The 23,095-nt window shown below is 44.1% G+C and overlaps 2 protein-coding genes across 6 annotated transcripts in view; one reads left to right on the top strand and one right to left on the bottom strand.

Moving 5' to 3' along the window:
• Nucleotides 1-14,559, bottom strand: part of RRP8 (ribosomal RNA processing 8) — a 29,061-nt gene extending 14,502 nt beyond the window's left edge. For 2 of the 3 annotated variants that reach the window (XM_069107867.1, XM_069107869.1), the window contains exons 1-5: nt 14,394-14,559; nt 8,135-8,354; nt 2,072-2,573; nt 1,603-1,732; nt 1,032-1,138 (exon numbers count right to left, since the gene is read on the bottom strand). In XM_069107867.1, the coding sequence (XP_068963968.1) occupies nt 1,032-1,138; nt 1,603-1,732; nt 2,072-2,573; nt 8,135-8,354; nt 14,394-14,492 (1,058 nt within the window). In that variant the 5' untranslated portion in view covers nt 14,493-14,559. The remainder of the gene's footprint in view (nt 1-1,031; nt 1,139-1,602; nt 1,733-2,071; nt 2,574-8,134; nt 8,355-14,393) is intronic. The other variant, XM_069107866.1, reaches the window with a different exon arrangement.
• ILK (integrin linked kinase) overlaps nt 1-23,095 on the top strand; it is a 491,171-nt gene that overhangs the window by 467,635 nt on the left and 441 nt on the right. The window contains exons 2-13 of one of the 3 annotated variants that reach the window (XM_069107864.1): nt 14,645-14,722; nt 15,899-16,007; nt 20,385-20,550; nt 20,787-20,882; nt 21,022-21,118; nt 21,243-21,326; nt 21,515-21,600; nt 21,988-22,097; nt 22,175-22,302; nt 22,469-22,590; nt 22,684-22,783; nt 22,884-23,014. In XM_069107864.1, coding sequence (XP_068963965.1) covers nt 15,919-16,007; nt 20,385-20,550; nt 20,787-20,882; nt 21,022-21,118; nt 21,243-21,326; nt 21,515-21,600; nt 21,988-22,097; nt 22,175-22,302; nt 22,469-22,590; nt 22,684-22,783; nt 22,884-23,014 — 1,209 coding nt within the window. In that variant the 5' untranslated portion in view covers nt 14,645-14,722; nt 15,899-15,918. Of the gene's footprint in view, nt 1-14,640; nt 14,723-15,898; nt 16,008-20,384; nt 20,551-20,786; nt 20,883-21,021; nt 21,119-21,200; nt 21,327-21,514; nt 21,601-21,987; nt 22,098-22,174; nt 22,303-22,468; nt 22,591-22,683; nt 22,784-22,883; nt 23,015-23,095 lie in introns of all 3 variants that reach the window. The other 2 variants (XM_069107862.1, XM_069107863.1) reach the window with 2 other exon arrangements.

Genomic DNA, 23,095 nt, shown 5'->3' with positions numbered 1-23,095 from the left:
AAGATGAAATTTAAGAGGGATAAATGTAATTGATACATTTTAAGTTAAAAAATCTCACTATATAAGTACAGTACTGGTGAGTTATAAATTAAAAAAAAAATCATATGAAAAAGACCTTGGCGTTTAAGTGGATGAACTGCCAATTTAATATGAGTCAATGCAACATGTAACATGGCATGTGGGAAAGCTAAGGTGATTGTAGGTTGTATTAAGAAAGGTGTAATGGGGAGGCTAGGTGGTGCAGTGAATAGAGCACTGGCCCTGGAGTCAGGAGGACCTGAGTTCGGATCTAGCCTCAGACACTTAACACAAAAACTAGCTGTGTGACCCTGGGCAAGTCACTTAATCCCAACTGCCCTCCAAAAAGCAAAAAAACCCAAAACAAAACAAAAATCAAAGGCATAGTAATTCCTTTATCTGATAAAAAAAAAAAAAGAGGTAGAATTGTTGAATTTGATCATCTCTATAATCCTTCTTGAATCTAATCTATAATATTATGGTAATGTCCTAACAGGCCCTAATCAGATCACAACCTTAATACTGTGTTCATTTCTTAGTGACACAATTTAGGAAGGACACTGACAAGCTGATGTATGTTCAGAAGACAGATGATCAGAGACCAGGATGGTGAGGGGACTAGAAATAACATCAGTTATGGATCTGCAGAAGGAATTAGAAATGTTTATCCTGAAGAAGATCAGATTTGCTCTGTTTGGCCTCAAGTACATCCTAGAAGCAATAGGTGGAAGCTAAATAGCCAAGGATTAGACTTTCTTCGTGGAATGAAGAGTTTTCTAAACATGGAAAGGGCTTCCTGATTCCAGAGGAAGCTGAATGATGCTTTGTAAGGAATGGTAAAGAGGAGATGCCTCCTTAGGTACAAGTAGAACTAGATGCTAAGATGGTATGTGACTGGGGGACCTGTGACAGTCTGAAAGGCTGGGTAGGATGGAGTAGGGGGAATGGCAGAGCAAGGCAGACAGAGGGGGACAGATTCTGCACAGACCCCCAGCTCCCCGAGGTCCTCATACCCTGGTTTCAACACTCGGTTTGCCTCCTTCAGGAAGTCACTCAGGTTTGTTCCCATCAGCGAAAGGCAGAAAACAGCAATGTCCACAGACTCATCCTTGAGGGGCACCTGGGGGACAGGGGAACAGGGAAGGGAAATTATGAAACCTAGGTGCTATTACCTCAAGCAGAAACATGAATCCCTCAAGAAAAGAAATGTGGGCTCCCAAGGGATGAGTTCTTATATATGGAAATAAAGGTTTCCAGGGAAACATGAAGGCTTAAGGAAGGAACTGATGATTTCCAGGGGCAGGTAAAGCCTTCATGGGTGAAATGAGGGACTATTTAGGAAAGCTCAGAGATTCTTGGGCTTACGTGACTTTCCCGTGGAAGAGGAAGTCTGAGATGAGGAGGTAAAGGTTTATAGGAGGCAATGAGGACTGACACGGGAAAGTGACACCTTATATAAGGCTGAAGACATTTGTGAGAAAGTAAAGGTTTCTGGAGATAGGTGAGGGCTTTGGGGGAGGAGATACCTTCTATTAGAAATTGAGAATTTGTGAAGCAAAGATTCACAGAGAACTGGTATCTCACCTGGGCCATGTCACAGACTGTGACACGGGGGTCAAGTGCAGCCAGGTCAAAGCAGTGAACAGTATTCCTGACGCTAGAGGCAAGGCGACAGTCCCCACAACCGAAATCTGCCACGACCAGGGAAGCTGGCCTACAAAGACAAAGAGGCAATATAGTCAGAGGCCTATCTATCAGTCCTAGTTGTCTGGGGCTTGACTGCTCCTGGGCCATATCCCCCAACTTACATGATCCCCTGTATTCAGCCATGTCATAGGCTCAGTCTTAATTTTCCTAACATCTCCCTAACATACCACAACATATTGCCACTATTTTCTACAACACACCAGTGACTTGCCATTTCCCCAACTGCCATGCCCTCTCCCCTCAGAACCTCTTCACCTGTCATAAGCACCCTACCACTTCTCTCAAACATTCCTTCCCCATCTGTGCCATCCTCCTTTGCCTCTTAAGGGGTCCCTCCCTTGCTCACCGCTGTTTCAAGTCCTTCACGATTTGGTCCACAGGCTTTAAGGGCCATCGCTTTATTTGGTTCTGAAAGCCACGATGATAGAGCTCAAAGGCCTCAGGGTCTTCCTGGAAGATGTGGCTTGCGGCACTGCTAGTCACAGAGTAAAGCTGCTCATTGAGGAAACGGAAACGTGCTCCCTCAAGTCGCTGCTTCATCTTTGCCCGAAGTATCCCAGCCCGGTCCAGAGATACCCCTGGCTCCTCAGCTTCCAACTCTGGCTCACACTTTTCTGTCAGCCCAGGGGGGATCTCGTCCTCAGGAGTTGCAGCATTCTGTGGCTTTAGGGGCAGAAACTTATTCTTCTGTCTCCGTTTGTTTTTCTGACGGTTTCTCCATTGTTTCCGGCTTAGCCTTGGCTCTGTATTATTCCCATCTTCCACTGGGTCCAGGGTGGTCCTCCTGAGGCCTGGGTCATTCTGGGGAAGCACAGGGGCCAAATCACCATTCTTTGGGGCTCCAGAGCCTGAAGGGGGTAAAATTTTGGAGGGCTTTTTGTTGGTAAAGGGCCAGAGTAAATTCCCCTGATCCTAAAGGCCTGTAAAGTCACCCCAGCCCTGTTTCAGCTCAGAGACGAGAAGTCAAAGTCCAGCCATCCAAAGGTAAGATTAGCAGAAAAAGGAAAGTGTACAGGTAGAACAGCTAGACTAGATCCCACAGAATTCATCAAGTATAACAGAACTAAAGAAAAATATCAGTGGAGAGGCTGAGGAATTCACGGGAAGCAATAATAAGAAAGAAGAGTAGATGTAAGCCTCCTGGGCTCAGAGATATATGCACTGATATCAGGAGTTGGGCTTATAAACAAAGAAAACTGAAGCCTGTAACTCAGGAAAGTACATAGGACTTCAAGTGTCACTAAAACTTGCTGGGATGTGACTGGTGCTTGGAAGGGGCTCAAAAGGAACAGATTGGGTAGGAAAACATCTGAAAGATATTCACTTGTGTAGAATTCCAAAAAAAAGCAGAAAGTATGCTGTACAATTTTTGTGAGAACTAATACATGAGCCCCAGGAAAGAGACTGTGTTTGGTGACTAAACAGCCAAATGGAGGAAAGAGATGACCAGTTTGAGAAGAGACTACAAGTTTAAGCAAAGCAGTATGATAGGGGATATGATAGGGCATAGCAGAGAGGGATAATATAGCAGTGATGGGGAATTTTATCTATCTGGACATACACCAAAACTCTTTTCTGCCAAAAGCAGAGCAGCTGACACAAAGACAGTAAGATTCTTGAGGGCAGGAACTCATGATAGCAGGGAGAGAAGGGCACTGTGTTTTCCCTTTTGTGATATGAGTAATTCCATTTTAGAACAAACCTCTATTTCAAATGTAAATGGGCCTTTGCCTTCTTTTCCCCAGTTCTAGTTCAATGACAACGAAGATGAGCACATTCTGTCCGGACCCTCCTGCACGGATTAGCAGATTAGGGATTCTCTATTCCCTTTCCTGAAACAGAACACGCTGTCCCCAAACCAGAGAATGACCAGCTGTGCACCCAGCATGACTGTGGATACTAGCTCCTATCCAAAAGTCCATCTCCTTCACAGAGCCTTCCTTTTCTATATGCAACTCCTTGCTTCAGCTTGTAACAACATAAGTAATAAATCCTTTTACTGACCTGAATTCTAAATTGTAATCAAGTACCATTTCTTTCTGCAACAGTTTCCTTTTTGTCTCAGTGGCACCAAAGCCTAGCACAGTACCTGGCACATAGCAATCACCTAAATGCTTACTGATTGATTCACAGATGGATCCTGAACTTGTTAAACTGCTAATTTCATCCTTGGAATTGTAGAAAGTGATGAATAAAATAGTTACTCTGGATCTGATTCAAAAAGAAGGAACTGCCTGCTGAAGTAGAACTTATAAGACCCTACAGAAAGCAACCCCTCCTGCTTACTGAGATACTGAGAAGAAAGTTGGACGTGCAAGGTGACCAAGTTTCAGAGTTCAGAGAGAGGATGGGATGGATCTCGTGGCTTCAGATTTTATACAGAAGGCAGTCCAGGAGGAGTAGGAAACCACAAAAATAAAATACCAACACCAACACAAAGGTTTCCAATAAAAAGACCCAAGGGACATTGTCTAATGAGATACATATGGATTACCAGATACACTCAACTAACCTAAAAAAAAAAAAAAAAGTATCAGACTTCCAGAATGATGGCCAAATGAGTGATTCTGGCCAATTCCAGCATACTTTCCACTGTCTCAAAACAATAAATATGCAAATAAAACAGAACACCAACAACACAAATAGAAGGTAAAAGAAAACTTCAGAGGAAAACCAATACAGAAAGTGAAAAAAATGAATAACCAAGAGTTTCCAATCAGATGAATAAATACTACAAGGGAAAAGAAAGAAATAATACTATAATTACAAACATTCGGACTGCTCAGAAATGAGAGTGGAACTAATATAAGAACCATAGCTGAGTAAAAGAATAGAAGGAAAAGATGAGGGAAATTAGAAGAAACTGAAAAGATAAATGAGATCAATATGGATACTTTCTCATCTTTTGTAAAAAAAAAAAAATGAGAGATCTAAATATCCTTAATGAAAACATAAGAACAGATTATAGTTAGAGCTAGAAGGCCATAGCCCAACTCCCTCACTTTACAGATAGGAAACTGAGGCCCAAGGAAGTTAATGACTTGACTTAGTTCACAAAGACAATGAATGGTAGACCCTGAATTTGAACTCAGCTTGCTTGGTTCCAAGTTCAGCATTCTTTCTATCCCACCTTACTTTTCTATGGAATAATACATTAAGTAACATAAATGACTGAAATGAGTAGAAAATGCAAAAATATAAGAAAGATCTCACTGTTTACTGATTATACAAAAGCATTTTTATTCAGTAGAGAAAAAAGCAGCCTTAAAGGCTGTAAAACAGCCTTTGTTGTAAAACAGGGTACCTTCAAAACATGTTAAGATCATACATAATTCCAAGAGTCATCCCCTAATTGATAAAGTTTCAAAGGATACGAATAGGCAGTTTTCAGAGGAAAAAATCCAAGTTATCAAAGGCCAGACTTTAAAAAATGCTCTAAATCACTAATAATTAGAGAAATGAGAATTCTGAGGCTTTATCTCATATCAGATTGGCATAGCTGACAAAAAAAGACAATGGAAAATGCTGGAGGGGCTGTTGGAAAACAGGAGCATTAATGTATCACTAAGGTACATTAATGCACTATTGGTGGGGCTGTGAACTGGTTCAGGCATTATGTAAAGCAATTTAGAACTACTGCCAAAAAGTTATTAAACTGTGTGTACCCTTGACCCAGCAATAACACTCCTAAAGCTATACTTTAAAGAAATCAAAGGAAGAGGGAAAAGATTAATAAGTTCAAAAATATTTATAGCAGGTCTTTTTGAGGTGGCATCCACCAGAGGGAACTTGGGAACTCTGATCAACACAGTGACCAAACACAATTCCAAAGGATTCATGATAAAACATGCTGCCCACCTTCTGATAGAAAGGGGATGGACTCAAGAGTGCAGACTGAGACATTTTTTTTGACATGACCAGTGAGGAAACTGGTTTTGTGTGGTTACATGTGTTTGTAACAGAGGGTTTGTTTGTTTTTCTTGGAATTTCAATAAGTAGGGATTGGAAGAGGGAAACAGGCAGGCAAGAAGGAGGATCTGTGAGAAACAAAACTTTATTTTTAAAAAAAGATCATAGAATCAAGAAAATGTTATATACTGTTACAGCCATATTGTTCAAATAACTGAACAACTAATTTATTCTTAGTATTATAAGTACTCAAATCAACTACAAAGGACCTATGAAGGAAGATGCTATCCACCTCCAGAGAAAGAACTGATAAATAGAATGATGCATAGTATAGTTTTACATATATCTATATGTACATACATACATACATATTTGTGTCAAATGGTGGCTTTCTCTAGTGCAGGATGGGGAAGGAGAGGAGACAATTTGGAACTTGAAAATGTAACAAAAAACTAATAAAATTAATTTTTTAAAAAAGATGATATGCAATTCTTAGATGAAACCAAAGAGATCAATGTTAAATGAAACATAAAATAACGATATTTGTGTTCATTAAAGTTGTTTGACATTGTCACAGAGGATGTCATATACCAAGACCAATATGAAGTGGAATTCCTAATTGATGGTGAGATTTTCCAGATGTTCCTGTTTCTAAAGCTTGTTGCTTCATGGTTCATAATACTACAGAGCTTCTTTAATGTTAATAATACTCATAGGCACTCAAAAAATTATCAGTCTAAGAATCCATATAGGAAGAACCAAGTGGATGAAGTATGCCTATTATCTACATCGGGGTCAAGCTCAACTAGAAACGGTCTGTGCTGGCCACAAAGTGCCTTAATTTAGTTTGTTAAACATTTTTCAATTACTTTTGTATCTGGTTCAGCCTACAGGAGGGAGTTTTGATGTTTGAATTTGACACCTCTGGTCTAGATTATGACATGCAGGTGGACAGGCAGTCATTCCATCGGTAAACATGTGTGTGTATAATAAAATCCACACTAGATATTGCAAATGCACAAATAAGGTGGTCCCAGAATTTAATAATAAAAAGAGAAAAGGCTGAATTTCAACTGGTAAATTATTCATGCAGTGATTTCAAAGATTCATATCTTATCTTTTTTTAATAACAATATTTTCCTAGAGATGCTATAGGGCTGTTATGATGATAGAACACTGCAATCTCTGAAAAATCAAAATTCTGACTGCCTCTAAGAGAAAAATGGGGGGAAACATTGTAAACTTACATAGCCCACACTGGATTACCAATAATGACATGCATAACATGTAGCACAAAAGATATCCAGGAAATACAGTATCAGAAAAAGAGTTAGTTCACTTTGGTCAGTTAGCCAGAGTAAAAGAAAAGAGAAATACAGTCAGAGTGGGGCTGTAATGCAACTTGGAGGAACTGATGGCTGAGGCCCTAGTGGACAGATGAAGAGTTAAGAAACAGAAGGAAACAGGCTTCCCTAATGAGGGCCTCTGTCCCCTGCACCCAGCTCTGTGTGCCTATGTCTATTCCTATTCCCATGAGAAAAGCAGGAGCCCCAGGAACCAGGCACTGTACTTGTTGATTCAGTTTGACAAAAAGTATTTATTAAACACCTACTGTGTACAGGGCCCTGTGGATATCAATAATGATACAAAGACAAAAGTCAAATGACGTCTGGAATCATGAAGGCTATATCCTCCTGGGGAGGGGGACAGATTTCTAGGGCTCCATGAAATTGGATAAGAAATCCTGATCTAGTCCAACTCACATGTATACTAAAACCCTCCAATAAGTCAATTAGCCTCTGTGGGAAGATCTCTGATGAGGCAGAATGAACTTTTTCCAGAGAGGGGAGAAGTTTATTCTATTTTTGTACAGCTCTAAGCATTAGGAAGTCTTCCTGATATCAAACCTAAATTTGCTTCTCAGTAACTTCTACCCACCACTCCTGGTTCTACCTTCTGAAACTAATCAACCCACTCTAAAGACTACTTGAGTGACCCTTTTGGGTTTTCTCCAGGATAAATTCCCTTCAAACTTATTCTCATCTGGTATGGAATCAAGGTCCTTCACTTTCCTGGTTGCCCTGGTATGGAATCAAGGTCCTTCACTTTCCTGGTTGCCTCCTTCCTTCTTCTACCTCATTACTGTCCTTTTAAAATTATGGTGCCCAGATTTTAAAATAATACTCAGGATGAAGTCTGACGAGGGTAGAAGACAGAGAGATGATAACTCCCTATTATTCCCTGAAGTCATACCCCACTTAATGACATTTAAGGTGAACTTTTAGTGAAAGGCCTCCAGTGTACTGGGTGGACGCTCTATGAAAGGCTGATGAGAAGGCATACATGTGCATCACAAAGGATAAAAATGTATGCATGGGTTACAATCTGGACCACTGGAGGAAGTACACATACTGATGAGACCCCAGATCCATTACAGTACCACTATTACTATTTGAAATGAAAAAACAAATATGACTAATTGGGAAATTCCCCTCCATACCTTTGCTCTCTTCTTTCTTTGTTTTTACTCCTCGGACTGGTAGCTTTGAGCTTTCTTCCAGGAGTGGAGCCTCTTTGGGGGCCTTCTTCCTCTTTTTTCTCTTCTCTCGAAGGTCAGAATCCGAGTTGGAGTCACTGCCCCCTTGGTCAGGGAGCTGGCAAGGCAGTGCCTCAGCCTGTAGTGCCTTTAATGTAGCTTGGAGACGCTGATGGCTGAGGCCCTGGGGAAGGATGAAGAGTTAAGACACAGAAGGAAATAGGCTTGCCTAATGGAGGCCTCTGTCCCCTGCACTCTGCTCTTTGTGCCTACTTCTAGCTATTCCAACTCCCACTGAGAAAAGAATGAGCCCCAGGAACCAAGGACTGTACTTGATGCAGTCTAACAAGAAGTATTTATTAGACCCCTACTATGTACAGGGCCCTGTGGTCATCAACTGCAATACGAAGACAAAAGTCAAATGACTACCTGCCATCATGAAGGTTGTATCCTATTGCAGATGGGGACAGGATGGGAATACAACTTAAAAGGTAAGTAAGTATATACAAAGCTATCTTTTAAGAGAAAGCACTAACAACTGGAGGCAGGATCAAGAAAAGCTTTAAGTAGGAGCTGACACTTGACTGAGTCTCTAAAAGATGGAGGTGAGGAGGGAAAAACATCCCAGGCACAGGGATGAGCAGCCTACGGCAAAGCCTGTACAAAGGTGGGAGGTAGAATGCTAGGCATAAGTGATGGGAAGTAGGTCAGTTTGGTGAGAATGTACAGGGTTATGAGGGGAAATAATATGAAAGTAGTCTGAAGAGATAGGCTTGGAATCAATGAAACATTAAAAAATTTAATATATAACATTTAAAAAACTACATAAGTTTACAATTTCATATACATTCCTCGTTAGCTTTTAAAATGGCTGTATTTGTTAAGCAAGTTCTTAATAAAAAAAGAAAAATGGCTAGCACCTGTGACACTACTCATACATCAGTGTGGTTCTGAGACATAAAGGGATGACTACTTCCTCTTCCCTGACTTGGGCACAGAATCATGTTTCGAGAGCTAGAAGGCTCATTGAAAATCATCTAATCATAGGATAGTGGGCTTAGCACCAAGAAAGAGACCTCAGGTCTTCTAGTCTTGTCCTCTGATTTTAAAGATAGGGAAACTGAGAGCTGGAGAGGTTTAGTGACTTGTCTGAGGTCACAAACATAATAAGGGACAGAGACAGCATCTGAACCAAGGTCCTATGACTTCAAAGCCTATACCTTTAATCCAACTTCCTTATTTTATAGAAGAGGATCCTGAGGCCCACTGAGGGGATGCCACCAGACTCAGGTTTTACAGAGGCAGGGAATTCCAAAACTGAGATTCAAAAACCCCAGTGCTTTAGTCTCAAACCCACTGTTCATTCTCCTCTACCAGGCTGCCTTCCTTCCCATTTAAGTTAATTTCCTCATCTGTAAAATGAGGACAGAAATGCTGGCAAGGGGCTATGGAAGAAAAGCACTAAAAACATGTAAATTACGATGACTACATTCTACCCAGTCATACGTTTTTGTGCTCGTCCCAGACTGTTGTGCTCATACTCCTCCCTTAGCCTGAAACACCTGTTGCCCATATCTATCCTGCTGAAATCCTAGTCATCTTTCAAAGTCAAGTCCAGGTACCTCAACCCTCCTTTAGGAAGTCTTCCCCCATTTTTCCAAGCTATCATTCCCCACTCCAGATCATTTAGCACCAATTTGTGACTTTCCTCAGGTCCTGATACAATTTTGCCAGCATTGGAGCTCTGGAGCCTCATATCAGATCTTCATTTTCTAGGTTAGCATGATCTCCACACCTTCAATCCCTCCCTATTTTCCTGCACCATTCTCAATTATCCTGGCCTCATTTCCATTCCTTCATAGTCATGACTCCAGAGTGTAAGTCCATTCTACACACCATGGCCACCCACTTCTGCATCCCTTGTCTTTCTGCTGTTCCTGCAAATCTGAGTCACCCCTACAACCTACCTTCTGCACTTCTATTCCTGAGATGTCAAGTGATGGTGCAGAAAGCCACTGGGGCCATTATAAATTCATGCTATCTCACCTCCTAGAAGTGTGGCAGTACTTTTATTTGTGAGAGGCAGCAGACATATTGAACAGAGAGCAAGCCTTGAAGACAGAAAAGGCCTAGTTTCAAGTCCTTCCTCCAACACATGCTGGTGTTATGACCCTAGTCAAGATCAAATCTCTCAATACTATAGGAAATTCTCTAAGACTATTGGCAAAGATGGTACCAATATGCATTGGTCAGGGGAGTTTCTTCCCTTGGGAGTTCCCCATACTGATGACAATATCAAGACAGTCTCTTTCCCTAATTGGCTCTTTTGTCACAGCATCCACAGTGGCTGTTCCAAACCTTTTCAGACTCCTAATTCCCAATCTCTCACTGTGACCTTGATTCTTACTTTATTATTATTGAATTATATGATTATATGAATGAAAAATTATATGAATCCATAAATAATGAGCTCTTTCAATCTTTTCCCTCCAAAGCTCACCCCTCTGTCTGTGCCTTTGCAACTCTTCAATCTACCCCTCTTTACTGGGTCCTTGCCCTTAGCCTGCAAATTTGCTCAAGTCTCCTCCCAACTTTAAAATAAAACCTTGGTTTAAAACGACCACCTTCTCAAGCTAAGGCACTATGTATTTCTTCATTGTCAGTGTTAAACTTCTAGAAAGAACATTCTACATTCACTGCTTCCACTTCCTTATCAGTTGCACCTTCAGTAATGCCAAGCAAAGGCAACTTCCCAAGGTTCAAAATACCAGCATAGCAGCTCTCTATTTTATTCAGTGACAAATTAAGAACAGAGAAAATCAAAATATAGCATAATTCAAAATACAGCATTCACCAAGTGAAATTCAATCAAGCACTACTCCACCCCTGGAAAATACATTCATTTAGTCAATCACAAAGCCCCTCTTCTCAAATGGAGATTAGTTTCCAATCATAAACAAAGTAATTCATTTGGTCAGTCACAGAGCACAAAATAAGTCAAAAGTTCCCCACCCTTGGATCACAACTGAATAGGCCATCTGCCCCAGAGTTATAACAAGCTTAAGCACAGCATTTAATACCCAAAGAGAGGTCTTTTCTTCATCTTGACCCAAGGCAAGTTCCCAGCAATCTTTGTTCCTGGGGAGACAAAGTTTAGCAAGGCCACAAGATACACTGCCAGTGTCCTCATTAATTCATTCTCTGTCTGCAGAACAATCCTAGGACCCCTGAAAACATTAGCAAAACACTCTTCCAGGATTTCTGTAAACATACAAGAAAATCCTTCTTCAGGGCTTCTGAACCAACAGCAAGTTTCTAGAACCTCTGCAACAACAGCACTGTCCTTCATCAGTGGACACAATTCATTCTCTGTCTGCAGAACAGTCTCTGGACCCCTGAACAAGCAGCAAGGTTCCAGAACCTCTGCAACAACAGGACTGTCCTTCACCAATGCACGAATCTGGCAGAACATCAAAACAGACAAAGTACCAGCATAATGCCATGTCTCCTCAGTCCTTGGCAGCTCTGGGTGGCAGCTCTCAAAAGTCTAGGCAGTTCGAACTGGCCGTCAGCAATTCTCTCCAGCTCTCAAAAAAATTCTTCTGCCTCTTTCTCTGCTTGTGCCTCTCTAAATTCACATCACCAGCTCCTCCCAGTTCAGCCCTTTCTTTTCATGTCAACAAGTCCATTCCACAAGCTCTGGGTTTTAACACAATCAATCCAAAAACCAAGCCAATACAGGGGGATCTTTAAATTCCATTACTATTACACCTTCCTATTCTGGCAACCTCCACGTATTTTCGGCAGTCCCCAATACTGCTTCCCCAAAGTTCACAGTTGCCTTTTCTAGTCTTCCTTAACCTCAAACCTCCCCTAGTCATGTCTCCCACTCTTTCTGGACAGTATTCATTAATCTCTTCTTATTTGTCTGATCACTCATTCTTCTGAGACTCCCAAGACCCATGTTGTACCTCTTAATTGTGAGTGCCTCCAAAATCTGTCTCCTTCTATCCTTTCTCCCTAGATGACCTCACTAGCCCCATGGCTATAACCTTTGGTACTAGGTCCACTTACTTCTTCTCTCTACTCTGTCTCCCTAGGTGATCTCATTATTTTCCAGGACTATAATCGTCACCTCTGCTCTCAGGATTACCACCCAATCGGGTCCTCATCACAGCTCCCCTGGACTACTATAAAATCTCATAGCTATGCCTCCAGTCGTTTTTTTTTTTCTCATTAATTTTTCACACAGCTGACAAAATATTTTCTCTCTCTCAACTTTGCTCATCAAAAATCAAGGGCTTTCAACTGCCTCTAGAATAAAATTCAAACTCCTCAGCATGGCATCTAAAGTTATAAACAATCTGACTCCAACCTATCTTAACTATCTTATTTTAGCTCATTTCACATATACTACATTTTCACTGATCTTATATGTCTTGTCTCCAGCTTCAACGAATTAACATTGGCTTCCCAATAAAGATACAATTGGAATGCACTCCTTCCTCTCTTTGGACTCTTGTGAATCTTCCTTCTCTTAACCTTAAGACAGCTCAGTTGTTACCTCCTATAGGATGCCTTCCTCTTCATCTTCTTCTCCATCTACTCACAACATCCCCCCTTCCTCCTTCTAGCAAAATGTCAATTTCAAGCAGAACTTGTCATTTTTATACCCACATCCCCTGTGGTCCTTCCTAACTACAATACTGGGGAACCTCCAGCAACACTTAAGCTCCTAAGTTAGAGATGGACAACATTTTTGCAACAAGTATCTCTGATAAAGGCCTCATTTCTCAAATACATAGAGAACTGAGTCAAATTTATAAAAATACATGTCATTCCCCAATTGATAAATAGCCATATTTATCATGACCAAGGAGTTTTCAGACAAAGAAATCAAAGCTACACTTATATGAAAAAATGCTCTAAATCACTATTGATTAGAGACATGCAAATTAAAATACCACCTCATACTTATCTGATTGGCCAATATGACAAAAAAGGAAAGTGTAGGATATTGGAGGGGATGTGCGAAAACTGGGGCACTAATGCCCTGTTGGAGTTGTGAACTGATCCAACCATTCTGGAGAGCAATTTGGAACTATGCCCAAAGGGCTATAAAACTGTGTATACCCGTTGATCCAGCAATATCACTGCTAGGTCTATATCCCAAAGACATGCAAAAAAAAAAAGGGGGGGGGGGAAGGACTTATTTGTACAAAAATATTTATAGCAGCTCTTTTGTGGTGGCTAAAAATTGGAAAATGAAGGGATGCCCATAAATTGAGGAATGGCTAAACAAGGTTGGCAGATGGTTGTAATGAAATATTATTGTGCTATAAGAAAATACAAGCAAGCTGATTTCAGAAAAACCTGGAAAGACTTTTATGAACAGATGCATAGTGAAATGAATGGAACTGGGAGAATATTGTACACAGTCACAGCAATATTGTTCCATCAAGAACTGTGAACATCAACTATTCTCAACCAATACAATAATCCAAGACAATCCCAAAACATACTATGCACCTCCTAAGAACTGATACTGTTTAATTACAGAAAGAAGCATGCTATTTTTCATTTTCTTTTATTCTCTTCTTCTTGTACAAAATGACTAATATGCAAATGTTTTACATAATTGCACATGTATAACCTATATAGATAGGATTGCTTACAGTTTCAGAGACGGGGAGGTGAGGGAGGGATGGAGTTTGGAACTCAAAACTTTAGATAAAAATGTGAAAACAAAAGAGATATGGACATCAAGGACCAAAGGACCTATCCCTTGTCCTCCCTCCCCGCCCGGGTCTCTTCCCCCTCCATGCCTGGTCACTAGGACAGGACCTGGCAGACAAGGGACGGGGATGAACTAGAGCAACCAGCCCCCGGAGAAACCCGCTTTGTCCTCTTCCGGCCCAACACTGGGGTCCCTAGCACACAGGTGGTGGGTCACAGGAACACGCAGGTGGGGTAAATCACGCGGACACCGGGGGCCCCTGAATTCCACGGCACACAGCGAGGGGGGAGGGTTAGGACACACTGCCACGGAGCTCACAGGAACCTGGGGGCCCACGACAGGAGGGACGGGATGTCACGCAGACACAGGGGACGGGTCACATGGACACAAGAGGGTGAGGACAAGCGGACGCGAGGCTCAGAGAAACCTGGGGCCCCCCCCCGCCCTAGGGAGGGTGTCACGCCCACGCTCGGGGCAAACACTCACCTTGGCGCGTGGCGCCGGCCTGACCCTGGCGCGCGGGGTCGGGGGCGCGAGGGCGGCTGAGGCCGGGGGCTCCTCGGCCCACTCGGGCTCCTCGAACATGGGGGCTCCGGGACCACGTGTGCCGCCGCCGCCAGCAGGGAGCAGCGAGAGGAAGCTGTGCACTCACAGAGCGGCCGCTCCGCCCGCCGGCGACCAGCGAGAGGAGGCTGCGGCGCCCAGAGCGGCGGCGTGGCGAGGGGCGGGGCCAGGCCGAGGCGGGTGTGGCAGGGCTGGCGGAGGCTGCGGCCGGAGCGGCGGCTGGAGCGTCTGGACCTGGCTCCGGAGCCCCGGTAAGCGATCGCGCGGCCCTGTTTTCGCCCCTGGGCTGTGGGAAGGTGGGGGCGGGGCCATGAGCCCATTTTACGGAATAGGAAACTGAGACCCGAGCGTGGGAGAGTGCTGCCGGTGTCTGCGGGCCTGGAGAGAGGGCGGGCGGAGTCCCGGGTCCAGTCCCAAGTCTGCAGCCAGGACGCAGTGGGATCACGGGCCGGTCCCGACTGTCTCTGGGTTTCGGGCCCCTCCGCTGTCAGGCGGGGCCCGGGGCCGTCTGCGCCGGGGCCTCCCCCCACCCTTGTCTGGAGCGGGGGTGTCTCCGGCCAGGGGACGGGGACAACGCCCAGGACCAACTCCTTTTTGCCTTTTTTGCTGTTGGGGGGCTTCTTCCTCCACTCAGCTTGGCTGGAATAGTGGTATTCCCTTGGTGGGCACTCCCAACACCCACGCAGATAGCAGCTTCTTAGTTATTGAGGAGTTGCTGTAGCAGAAGAGAATTTGTCCCTCGGGGATAAACTTCTCGCGTGGAGCCTCGAAGCCTTACCCTCTGGGTGTGCTCTGGTGGGGAGCCGGGGAGGACTTGCATTGAGACTTATCCTTGCACACTCAGGACACTTGCTTGGAGACGAGTATATGGATTAAAGGGGGGTGGGGGGACGTAGAAAAGCTTTCCCTCTGTACCTCACACATTTTCTTATGGCTTAAGAACCTTCTCATGGCTGGGAAGGTTGTAGACTGTGGTCCTTTTTAGCAGGACCACCCCTGAAAGGGGTAGGTGGGTGGGTGTGTGTGTGGGGGGGGGTAGGAGGTGTAACTAGGAAGGAGAATTAATCAAACAGTATAAATATCCCAAGAGAAGGGTAACTAACCAGTTTATCATCCTCTGCAACCTTCCCCTATCCAATTGCTGGTGGGGGGTCTTGACTGACCCAGGCAAGGAGGATGGCCTGGCAAGATACTGTACTTGGGGGGGGGGGGGGGGGGGGGGTGGTGGGGGGGGGTCCAACCAGGAACTAACGGGCGCACGACGGGGGGGGGGGCGCCGCGCGGTGTGTGTGTTGGGGGGGTGACCAACTAGGATATAAAGTGTGAGTGAAGGTTAGGGGGATGACTCTTTTTCAGGGAGGTTGTAAGTCCTGATGACCTTTGCCCAAATTACTTAGTGCCTCTCCCCTATCCTCCTGACTATTCAGGGTCCTAAGGAGCTGTCATCATGGACGACATTTTCACCCAGTGCCGAGAGGGCAATGCTGTGGCTGTTCGTTTGTGGTTGGACAACACAGAAAACGACTTGAACCAGGGGTGAGAGGATTTGAGGGGAAAGTAGAAGAGATGGTGTGGCTGGGCAGGGCAAGCAAGGCTCAAGGAAACCTTGGCATAATAATGTACATTTTTGATATCTAGTCCTCAGCCCTTCCTTGCCCTTTGCTTAGGCAGTGCCTCTAGAGTTTAGTTTTCTGTGATCCATACCTTCTCCTAAGACTGGGGAATATGGAGGAGACTGATGATGGGTGGGATTTTTTGTTCTGCAGGAAAAAAGAAAGGGAATTCAGGACATCCACAACTGTACTGGGGAACATGAATTGGAAGTGGAATATGGTGAAATTTGGTGAAAACATTGGGTTAGGGTTTCAGGGCCTGGGTTCCTGGTACAGCTGAGTAAGATCAAGACCCCAATTCTTGCCCTTAGGATAGGGGAGATGAAACCCCTATACACAATACTCTGAAAAGCAGAACATGAAAGTGCTAGGGAATTCAGAAGAGATCATATGCAGATCTCATTGGACTAGATATTCATTTCTGAGTTCTTAAATCTATGACCATATTTCTCTTTTTGCCAGGATTACTATAGTGATGAATATAGTACAAATAGATTTCAGTACAGTCTTTGACAGTTTCTTATGTGAGTAAGACATAGAGTTGTGAGTTCTAGCCTCCAGTGGTCTGGCCTCTGGGCTAAGAAAATTAGGCAGGTTCAGACCCAAGGAATAGTGGCTCAATGTTAGCTTGGTGGGAGGTCTCTAGTGGAATGACCCCAGCATGGCATTGACTTTTGCTGCTCACTATTTTCAATATTGACTTGAGTAGAGGCCTAGATGGCATTCTATCCTATTTACAGATGACATGGAACTAGAAGTGATAGCTAACAAACTGGACAACAGAATCAGGATCCAAAATCATCCTGTGAACCTATGGACAGGCCAGATCTAGTATGATGGAATTGCATAGGGACGTTCAAGCATCTACTCTTATTTTTGGATTAAAATTTTCAGTTACGGGAAAGCTAGGTGGCACAGTGAATAGAGCACAGGCCCTGGATTCAGGAGGACCTGAGTTAAAATGCAGCCTCAGACACTTAACATTTACTAGCCATGTGACCTTGGGCAAGTCACTTAACCCCAATTGCCCAGCCTTCCCCCCTCCAAAAAAAAAAAAAAAATTCAGTCGCACAAGTACCACATTGTGAATGTGTAGCTAAACAATTCCTGTGGAAAAATTCTGGGGGTTTTATACAGGTGGAATGAGTTAATATGACAGCACAGCCAGCCAGAAATACTAACTGCTTCCCAGGTCTCCTTCAGAGGCATTCATTCAATACACATTTTATTCAGCACTTACCCTGTGTTAGGCAGTGGTAGTACCAAAGTAAAAATGAAGCAATCCCTCCTCTCAAGGAGTTTCCATCCCACTGGGGGAGATGGTAGATAAAATATGTTTACACATCAATCCAAAATGAATACAAAGTGATTGGGAAGGCCACTGACACTAATGACTGGAGGGGGACCAGGAAAGGCCTGATTTTTTTTTTTTACCAAGGAGCACTTGAACTGAGCCTAAAAAAAAGCCAGGAATTCCAGAAGGCCTAGTTGACTAGGGAGTTCATCCCACTCATGGGGGGACAATCAGGTGTAAGGGCATAGAGGCTGGAGATGGGATGCCAGATTTGGAGAATAACAGACAGGCAATTTTTCCTGAAAATTAAGCATGTCCAAGGAAGATTATTGGGAAGTCCATCTGGATAGGTCAGAGCTTCATTGACAAGAGTTGTAAAACCCAAATAAAAGAACATTATATAGTAGAAGCAACAGTCACTAAAGCTTCTTGAGCAGAGGAGTGATGGGGTCAGATCTGCATTTTAGCAACAACAATGTGGAGGCTTTGGATTGAAGAGGCCCAATTGGGAGTCTTTTGCAGTAGTCCAGGCAAGAGATAATGAGGGGCTAAAGGAGGGTGGTGGTTGTGTGAAGGGAAAGGAGATCAGTGTGAGAGATATTGTGGAGGTGAAATCTGAAAAACCTTGGAAACTGATACGTTAGCTGTAGCTGAGGGACAGAGAAGAATAAAAAATGACTCCATAGTTTCTGAACTAAGATGCTTAAGGGGGTGGTAGATGTGGAACAGAAACAGGAGAGTCAGAATGAATTAGTTTGGGCAGAGAGGGGTGTTCCATTTTGGACACGTTTAGTTTGATTCCTAGTGAGCATCTTATTAAAAGTATCTAATAAATGGTTGGTGATTTAGGTCTGAATTCAGCTCAGGAGAGAGCCTAGGTCTGGGTATAATGATCTTAGAATCATCTTAGAAACGATAATTGGAACATGTGGGAGCTGATGCAGTGACCAAAAAAGGATATAGAGAAAGAAGAGAGATCCAGGAGGAGAAAATATTGAGGAAGGAGTTGGTCAGCAGTATCAAATATTGTTGAGAGGTCAGTGATGATGACTGCAAAAGGGCCACTTGGTCTTAGTAATTAAGAAATCTTTGCTTACCTTGGAGAGAGCATTTTCAGTCTAGTGCTAAGAGCAGAAGCCAGTTTGGAATGAGTTGAGAAGGAGGCACTAGAGGAAATAAATGTAGCTAGCTTTTTTTTTAGAATATTATTTATGAAAAGGAAGAAAGGTAAAGGATGATAGCCTGAGGGAATGCCATAGCCAATAAATTATTTGCTTATTTAGGGTAAGGACCATTTTTTGTAGGCGGTAGGGAATGAACCAGATAGGGAGAAATTGAAGATTAGGGATGGGGAAGGAGATGGAGGTTGATGAGAGGTGAAGAGGGTAGTGGAGCACTGGAGATGGCACAGGAGGGAGTCAAGGGCATAAGCTAGAGTGATGACCGAGAGCAAAGGGGTGAGTAGAGGGATAGTGTTAAGGATTTTTTGAGTTGTAGAAAAAGGGGGAAAAGATGGAGCTCACACTGTTTCCTCAGACTAGGTCATCTGCAGGGGTGGGGGATGGAGGACTTAAGGAAAAGAGATTTGGGCCAGACCAAAAAGAAGGGAGTGAAGTGGAGTCAATTAGGCCCAGGTGGAATTGGATAATACAACAATGTAGTTCTCCTAAGCAGTACAGTTATGTGACTTCTTGCAGCACTGCTCAGCAGCACAGTGATTAGAAGTTAAGTTTGATAGGAGTAAAGGCACAGGGAGACATAGGATAGGATATTAAGATGAGATAAAAAGAATTTCAGAGTTCTGGATCATAGAAGTGAATTCTCATGGGTGATGGTTAAAGCAAGGATATGACTGTCTTGGTGAAGACTGATGAACAGGGAAGCCAAATCTTATCCTCTGACTTGCCCTAGTTGGACCTCATCTTGGATATTGGAGGGTTTGACTGGGTAGGGAAAAGGATTGGAAAAGCTGTGATGTGAATAAGGGGATTAGGCTTGATGTAAGGAACAATCTAATAATTACAGCTATTTAGAATATGCAATAGGCAGTAGTTCCTTATCACTCAGAATCACAAAGCAAATGCTGGAAAGCCAGACTGTTTTAGAGGAAATTCTGGGTCAGGCGTGGACTGAACTGGAGCAGGGTCTCTGAATCTCAGGGTTTGTTATTTATATTTGTAGTTGAAAGAAGCAGGGGAAAATAGCCCTACATACTGCACTAACTAGAGCCTCTGCTCCACCCCTCTAGGAAATGACCCAAACTGGTTAGGCCCAGCCCCTCCTCCTCAGACTAGCCAGTCCCCAGTCCTCCTGGAGCCCTTGACCCACCCCAGCCCTGCCTCCTTACTCTCCTTGGGTAGCCTTCCTCCCCCAAGACGTTGTGGGAATTTCCTTTTATGGCCATTTGACCAGAGGCCCTCTACTGGAGGCACGCCCCACCCACACAGCTTCTGTCTTCCCCCACCATCCCTAGAGTTTTGCCAAAACTCTTTAAGGATTCTGTAGTTGTAGTGACTATTGTCCCCCTTCTAGCCAACAGAGCCTTTTGTCTGATTTCTGCCAGTTTTTTGTTTTGCCCATAAACCCCATCTCTACCCTATCCCCCACCCCCATTAAAAAAAACACAAAGCAACCTCCTGTTTTATGAAGAATTTGTTTTACAAAGTGTTTCCCTCACTTTCGTGTACAAATTAACTTTCTCCATTTTATAGATTAGGAAACGGAAGCTCAGAAAATTTAGATGATTTGTCCAGGGTTACACATCCAGTATCAGTTAGAAATGGAAATTTTTATGATTCTAATCCAGTTTTCTATTGGACTTACCATACCATGATCTTAACCTTAACCATGTTACAACCTTAATTTATTTCTCTGACCTTCTATCTGTAACAAGGGAATGATTCTATTTCTACAACCCAATTCTAATGAGAGGGGCTGCAAACACTTTGTAAAGCTTAAGAAAGTGTAGAAATGTGAGTTGTGATCTTGTTTATTCCCACTATCTAGGGATGACCATGGTTTTTCTCCTCTGCACTGGGCCTGCCGAGAGGGCCGCTCAGCTGTGGTTGAAATGCTAATCATGAGAGGGGCCAGAATCAACGTGATGAACAGGGGTGATGATACGCCCCTCCACCTAGCAGCCAGCCATGGGCACCGGGACATTGTGCAGAAAGTAAGCAGTTTATTCCCTTTGTTTTTATATCATGTAGATTATATATCACATTTAGAGGAATGGGAGAAAAGGATAGGATTTGGCCCTTGGCACTGGATAAAGAAGGGTTCTATCTGTACATCCACCTGCTAGTACTTAAAAATTAAAAAACTTCTCGACATACAGAAAATAATTGAGGGAAGGCTTGGGATGCTGAATTAAAGGGGTGAATAAATGTCCTTCCTGTTTATTCCCAGTTGCTCCAATACAAGGCTGATATAAATGCAGTGAATGAGCATGGTAATGTTCCCCTTCATTATGCCTGCTTCTGGGGCCAGGACCAAGTGGCAGAGGTGAGGACTGCACTCATTTCTCTTGGGATCAGATGCCTGATCTCCAAAGGGAGTTATAGGAGAAAGTGAATGGTATGAACTTGTGTCGTGGGGTCAGGACAGGAAATGGTCCACTATGGTCCTTCCTTCCCTTCCCCAGGACCTTGTAGCTGGTGGAGCACTAATCAGCATTTGTAACAAGTATGGAGAGATGCCAGTGGACAAGGCCAAAGCCCCACTTCGAGACAGCCTACGAGGTGAGCCTCTACTCTCCAACCCCCCTCCCCCCCAATCTTTTTCTTGTGAGGCTGTATGTAAAATAGGTTGAAGCTATTCCAGTCACCCTGTGGGGCTGTGCCTCTCAATGCTTTTCTTTCTCAGAACGTGCAGAGAAGTTGGGCCAGCCAATGGGCCGTATTCCATACAAAGACACATTCTGGAAAGGGACAACACGCACCCGACCCCGTGAGTTTGGAGTGGCTTACTCTTTAATAATGTGCTTCCCTTAACATTCTACTCCTTAATAGACTCCACACTCCCCCAATTCCATTATCTTCTAAGGGACTGGCCCTGGATACCTTCCCCCACCCCCACCTCCCTTAAGGGAACAGCCCCTCCTTTAGCTCCCCTATCTAACACCCCACTCCTCTCAGGGAACGGCACCCTGAATAAACACTCAGGCATCGACTTCAAGCAGCTCAACCTGGTGGTGAAACTCAACGAGAACCAGTCAGGAGAGGTGACCTGTAGACCCTTAAGAACCCCCTAGTTCCAAGCCCAGATCCCCTAACTGCCTTGGCCTTGGCCTCCTAACCACATCCTATTCACCCCAAGCCTCCTAGCCATGCCAGTAATCCCGTGTTGTGCTTCCTCTTGTCCTCTAATCATCCCTCTACTTAGCTCACTTTGTAGTGGGGGAAAAAGCCCAGGATCCAGGAGAGAAACTGTTTGGCTTCAGCTTTGCTTATTATTTTGCTGTATGAGTAAGTTACTTCATGTGTCTAGATCTTAGTTTCATCTGTAAAATCAAAAGGGTTAGATAAGATGATCTGAGATCCTTTCCAGCTCCAAATTCTGTGATTTTATCCTACCTGGCCCTAATCTGATCCTGCCTGTCCCAACCCAGCTGTGGAAGGGTCGATGGCAAGGGAATGACATCGTCATCAAGATGTTGAAGATCCGGGACTGGAGTACAAGGAAGAGCAGAGACTTTAATGAGGAGTATCCAAAACTGAGGTGGGGGAGTTGGGTGCATGGGGAGGTGGGGAGCTAAAGGGACAGAGCAACATGTAAATTCTGTTTTGTCTTTGCAGGATTTTTTCACACCCCAACGTGCTGCCAGTGTTGGGAGCCTGTCAGGCACCCCCTGCCCCCAACCCGGTTCTCATCACCCACTGGATGCCTTATGGCTCCCTCTACAACGTACTTCATGAAGGGACCAGTGAGTTGTCATTGTGCCCAGAAAAGGCTGGGATTGGAGCTATGGACACCAGAGGGTGGGGGAGGAATAAGAACTTGAATCCAGTTGTTGGTCTTAGACAATGGGACTATTAGAATTAGATTTAGGGTTAACTCCTTCCCCCTTCTCTGAACTTTCCTTCTCCCAGATTTTGTGGTTGACCAGACTCAAGCTGTCAAGTTTGCTCTGGATATGGCACGAGGCATGGCCTTCCTGCACACTTTGGAACCCCTCATACCCCGGCATGCCCTCAACAGCCGAAGTGTCATGGTGAGGTTTAAGGCTGCAGTGTATGCTAGATATCTAATCCAACTGTCACTGGAGCACATATTCCCACTATAACCAGCCTGTCTTTTTCCCCAGATTGATGAGGATATGACTGCCCGAATCAGCATGGCTGATGTGAAATTCTCCTTCCAGTGTCCAGGGCGCATGTATGCCCCTGCCTGGGTGGCTCCTGAGGGTAGGGGGGGGATGAAAACAGAAGATAGCATACTTGGTGGGGAGGTGGGGGACAGGGAAAGAATCAGGATTCTTATCAAAATCCTCTCCCCCTGACCCAGCCCTGCAGAAGAAGCCAGAGGAGATTAATCGTCGTTCTGCAGACATGTGGAGCTTTGCAGTACTGTTGTGGGAACTAGTGACAAGGGAGGTACCATTTGCTGACCTCTCCAACATGGAAATTGGCATGAAGGTCTGGAGCATGTGGGGGTGGGGGTGGGAAGGGAGGGTGAATCAGTTTTATGGGACAGAAAGAAGTCCTGAACCTGGGGAT

Source organism: Petaurus breviceps, unplaced genomic scaffold, assembly GCF_028583685.1.
Source record: "Petaurus breviceps papuanus isolate PSGF00001 unplaced genomic scaffold, PetGlider_PUasm1.0 90294, whole genome shotgun sequence".
Classification (NCBI taxonomy): Eukaryota; Metazoa; Chordata; class Mammalia; order Diprotodontia; family Petauridae; genus Petaurus; species Petaurus breviceps.
Note: the sequence above shows the minus strand (reverse complement) of the source record. Positions and strands in the feature narration are given on the sequence as shown.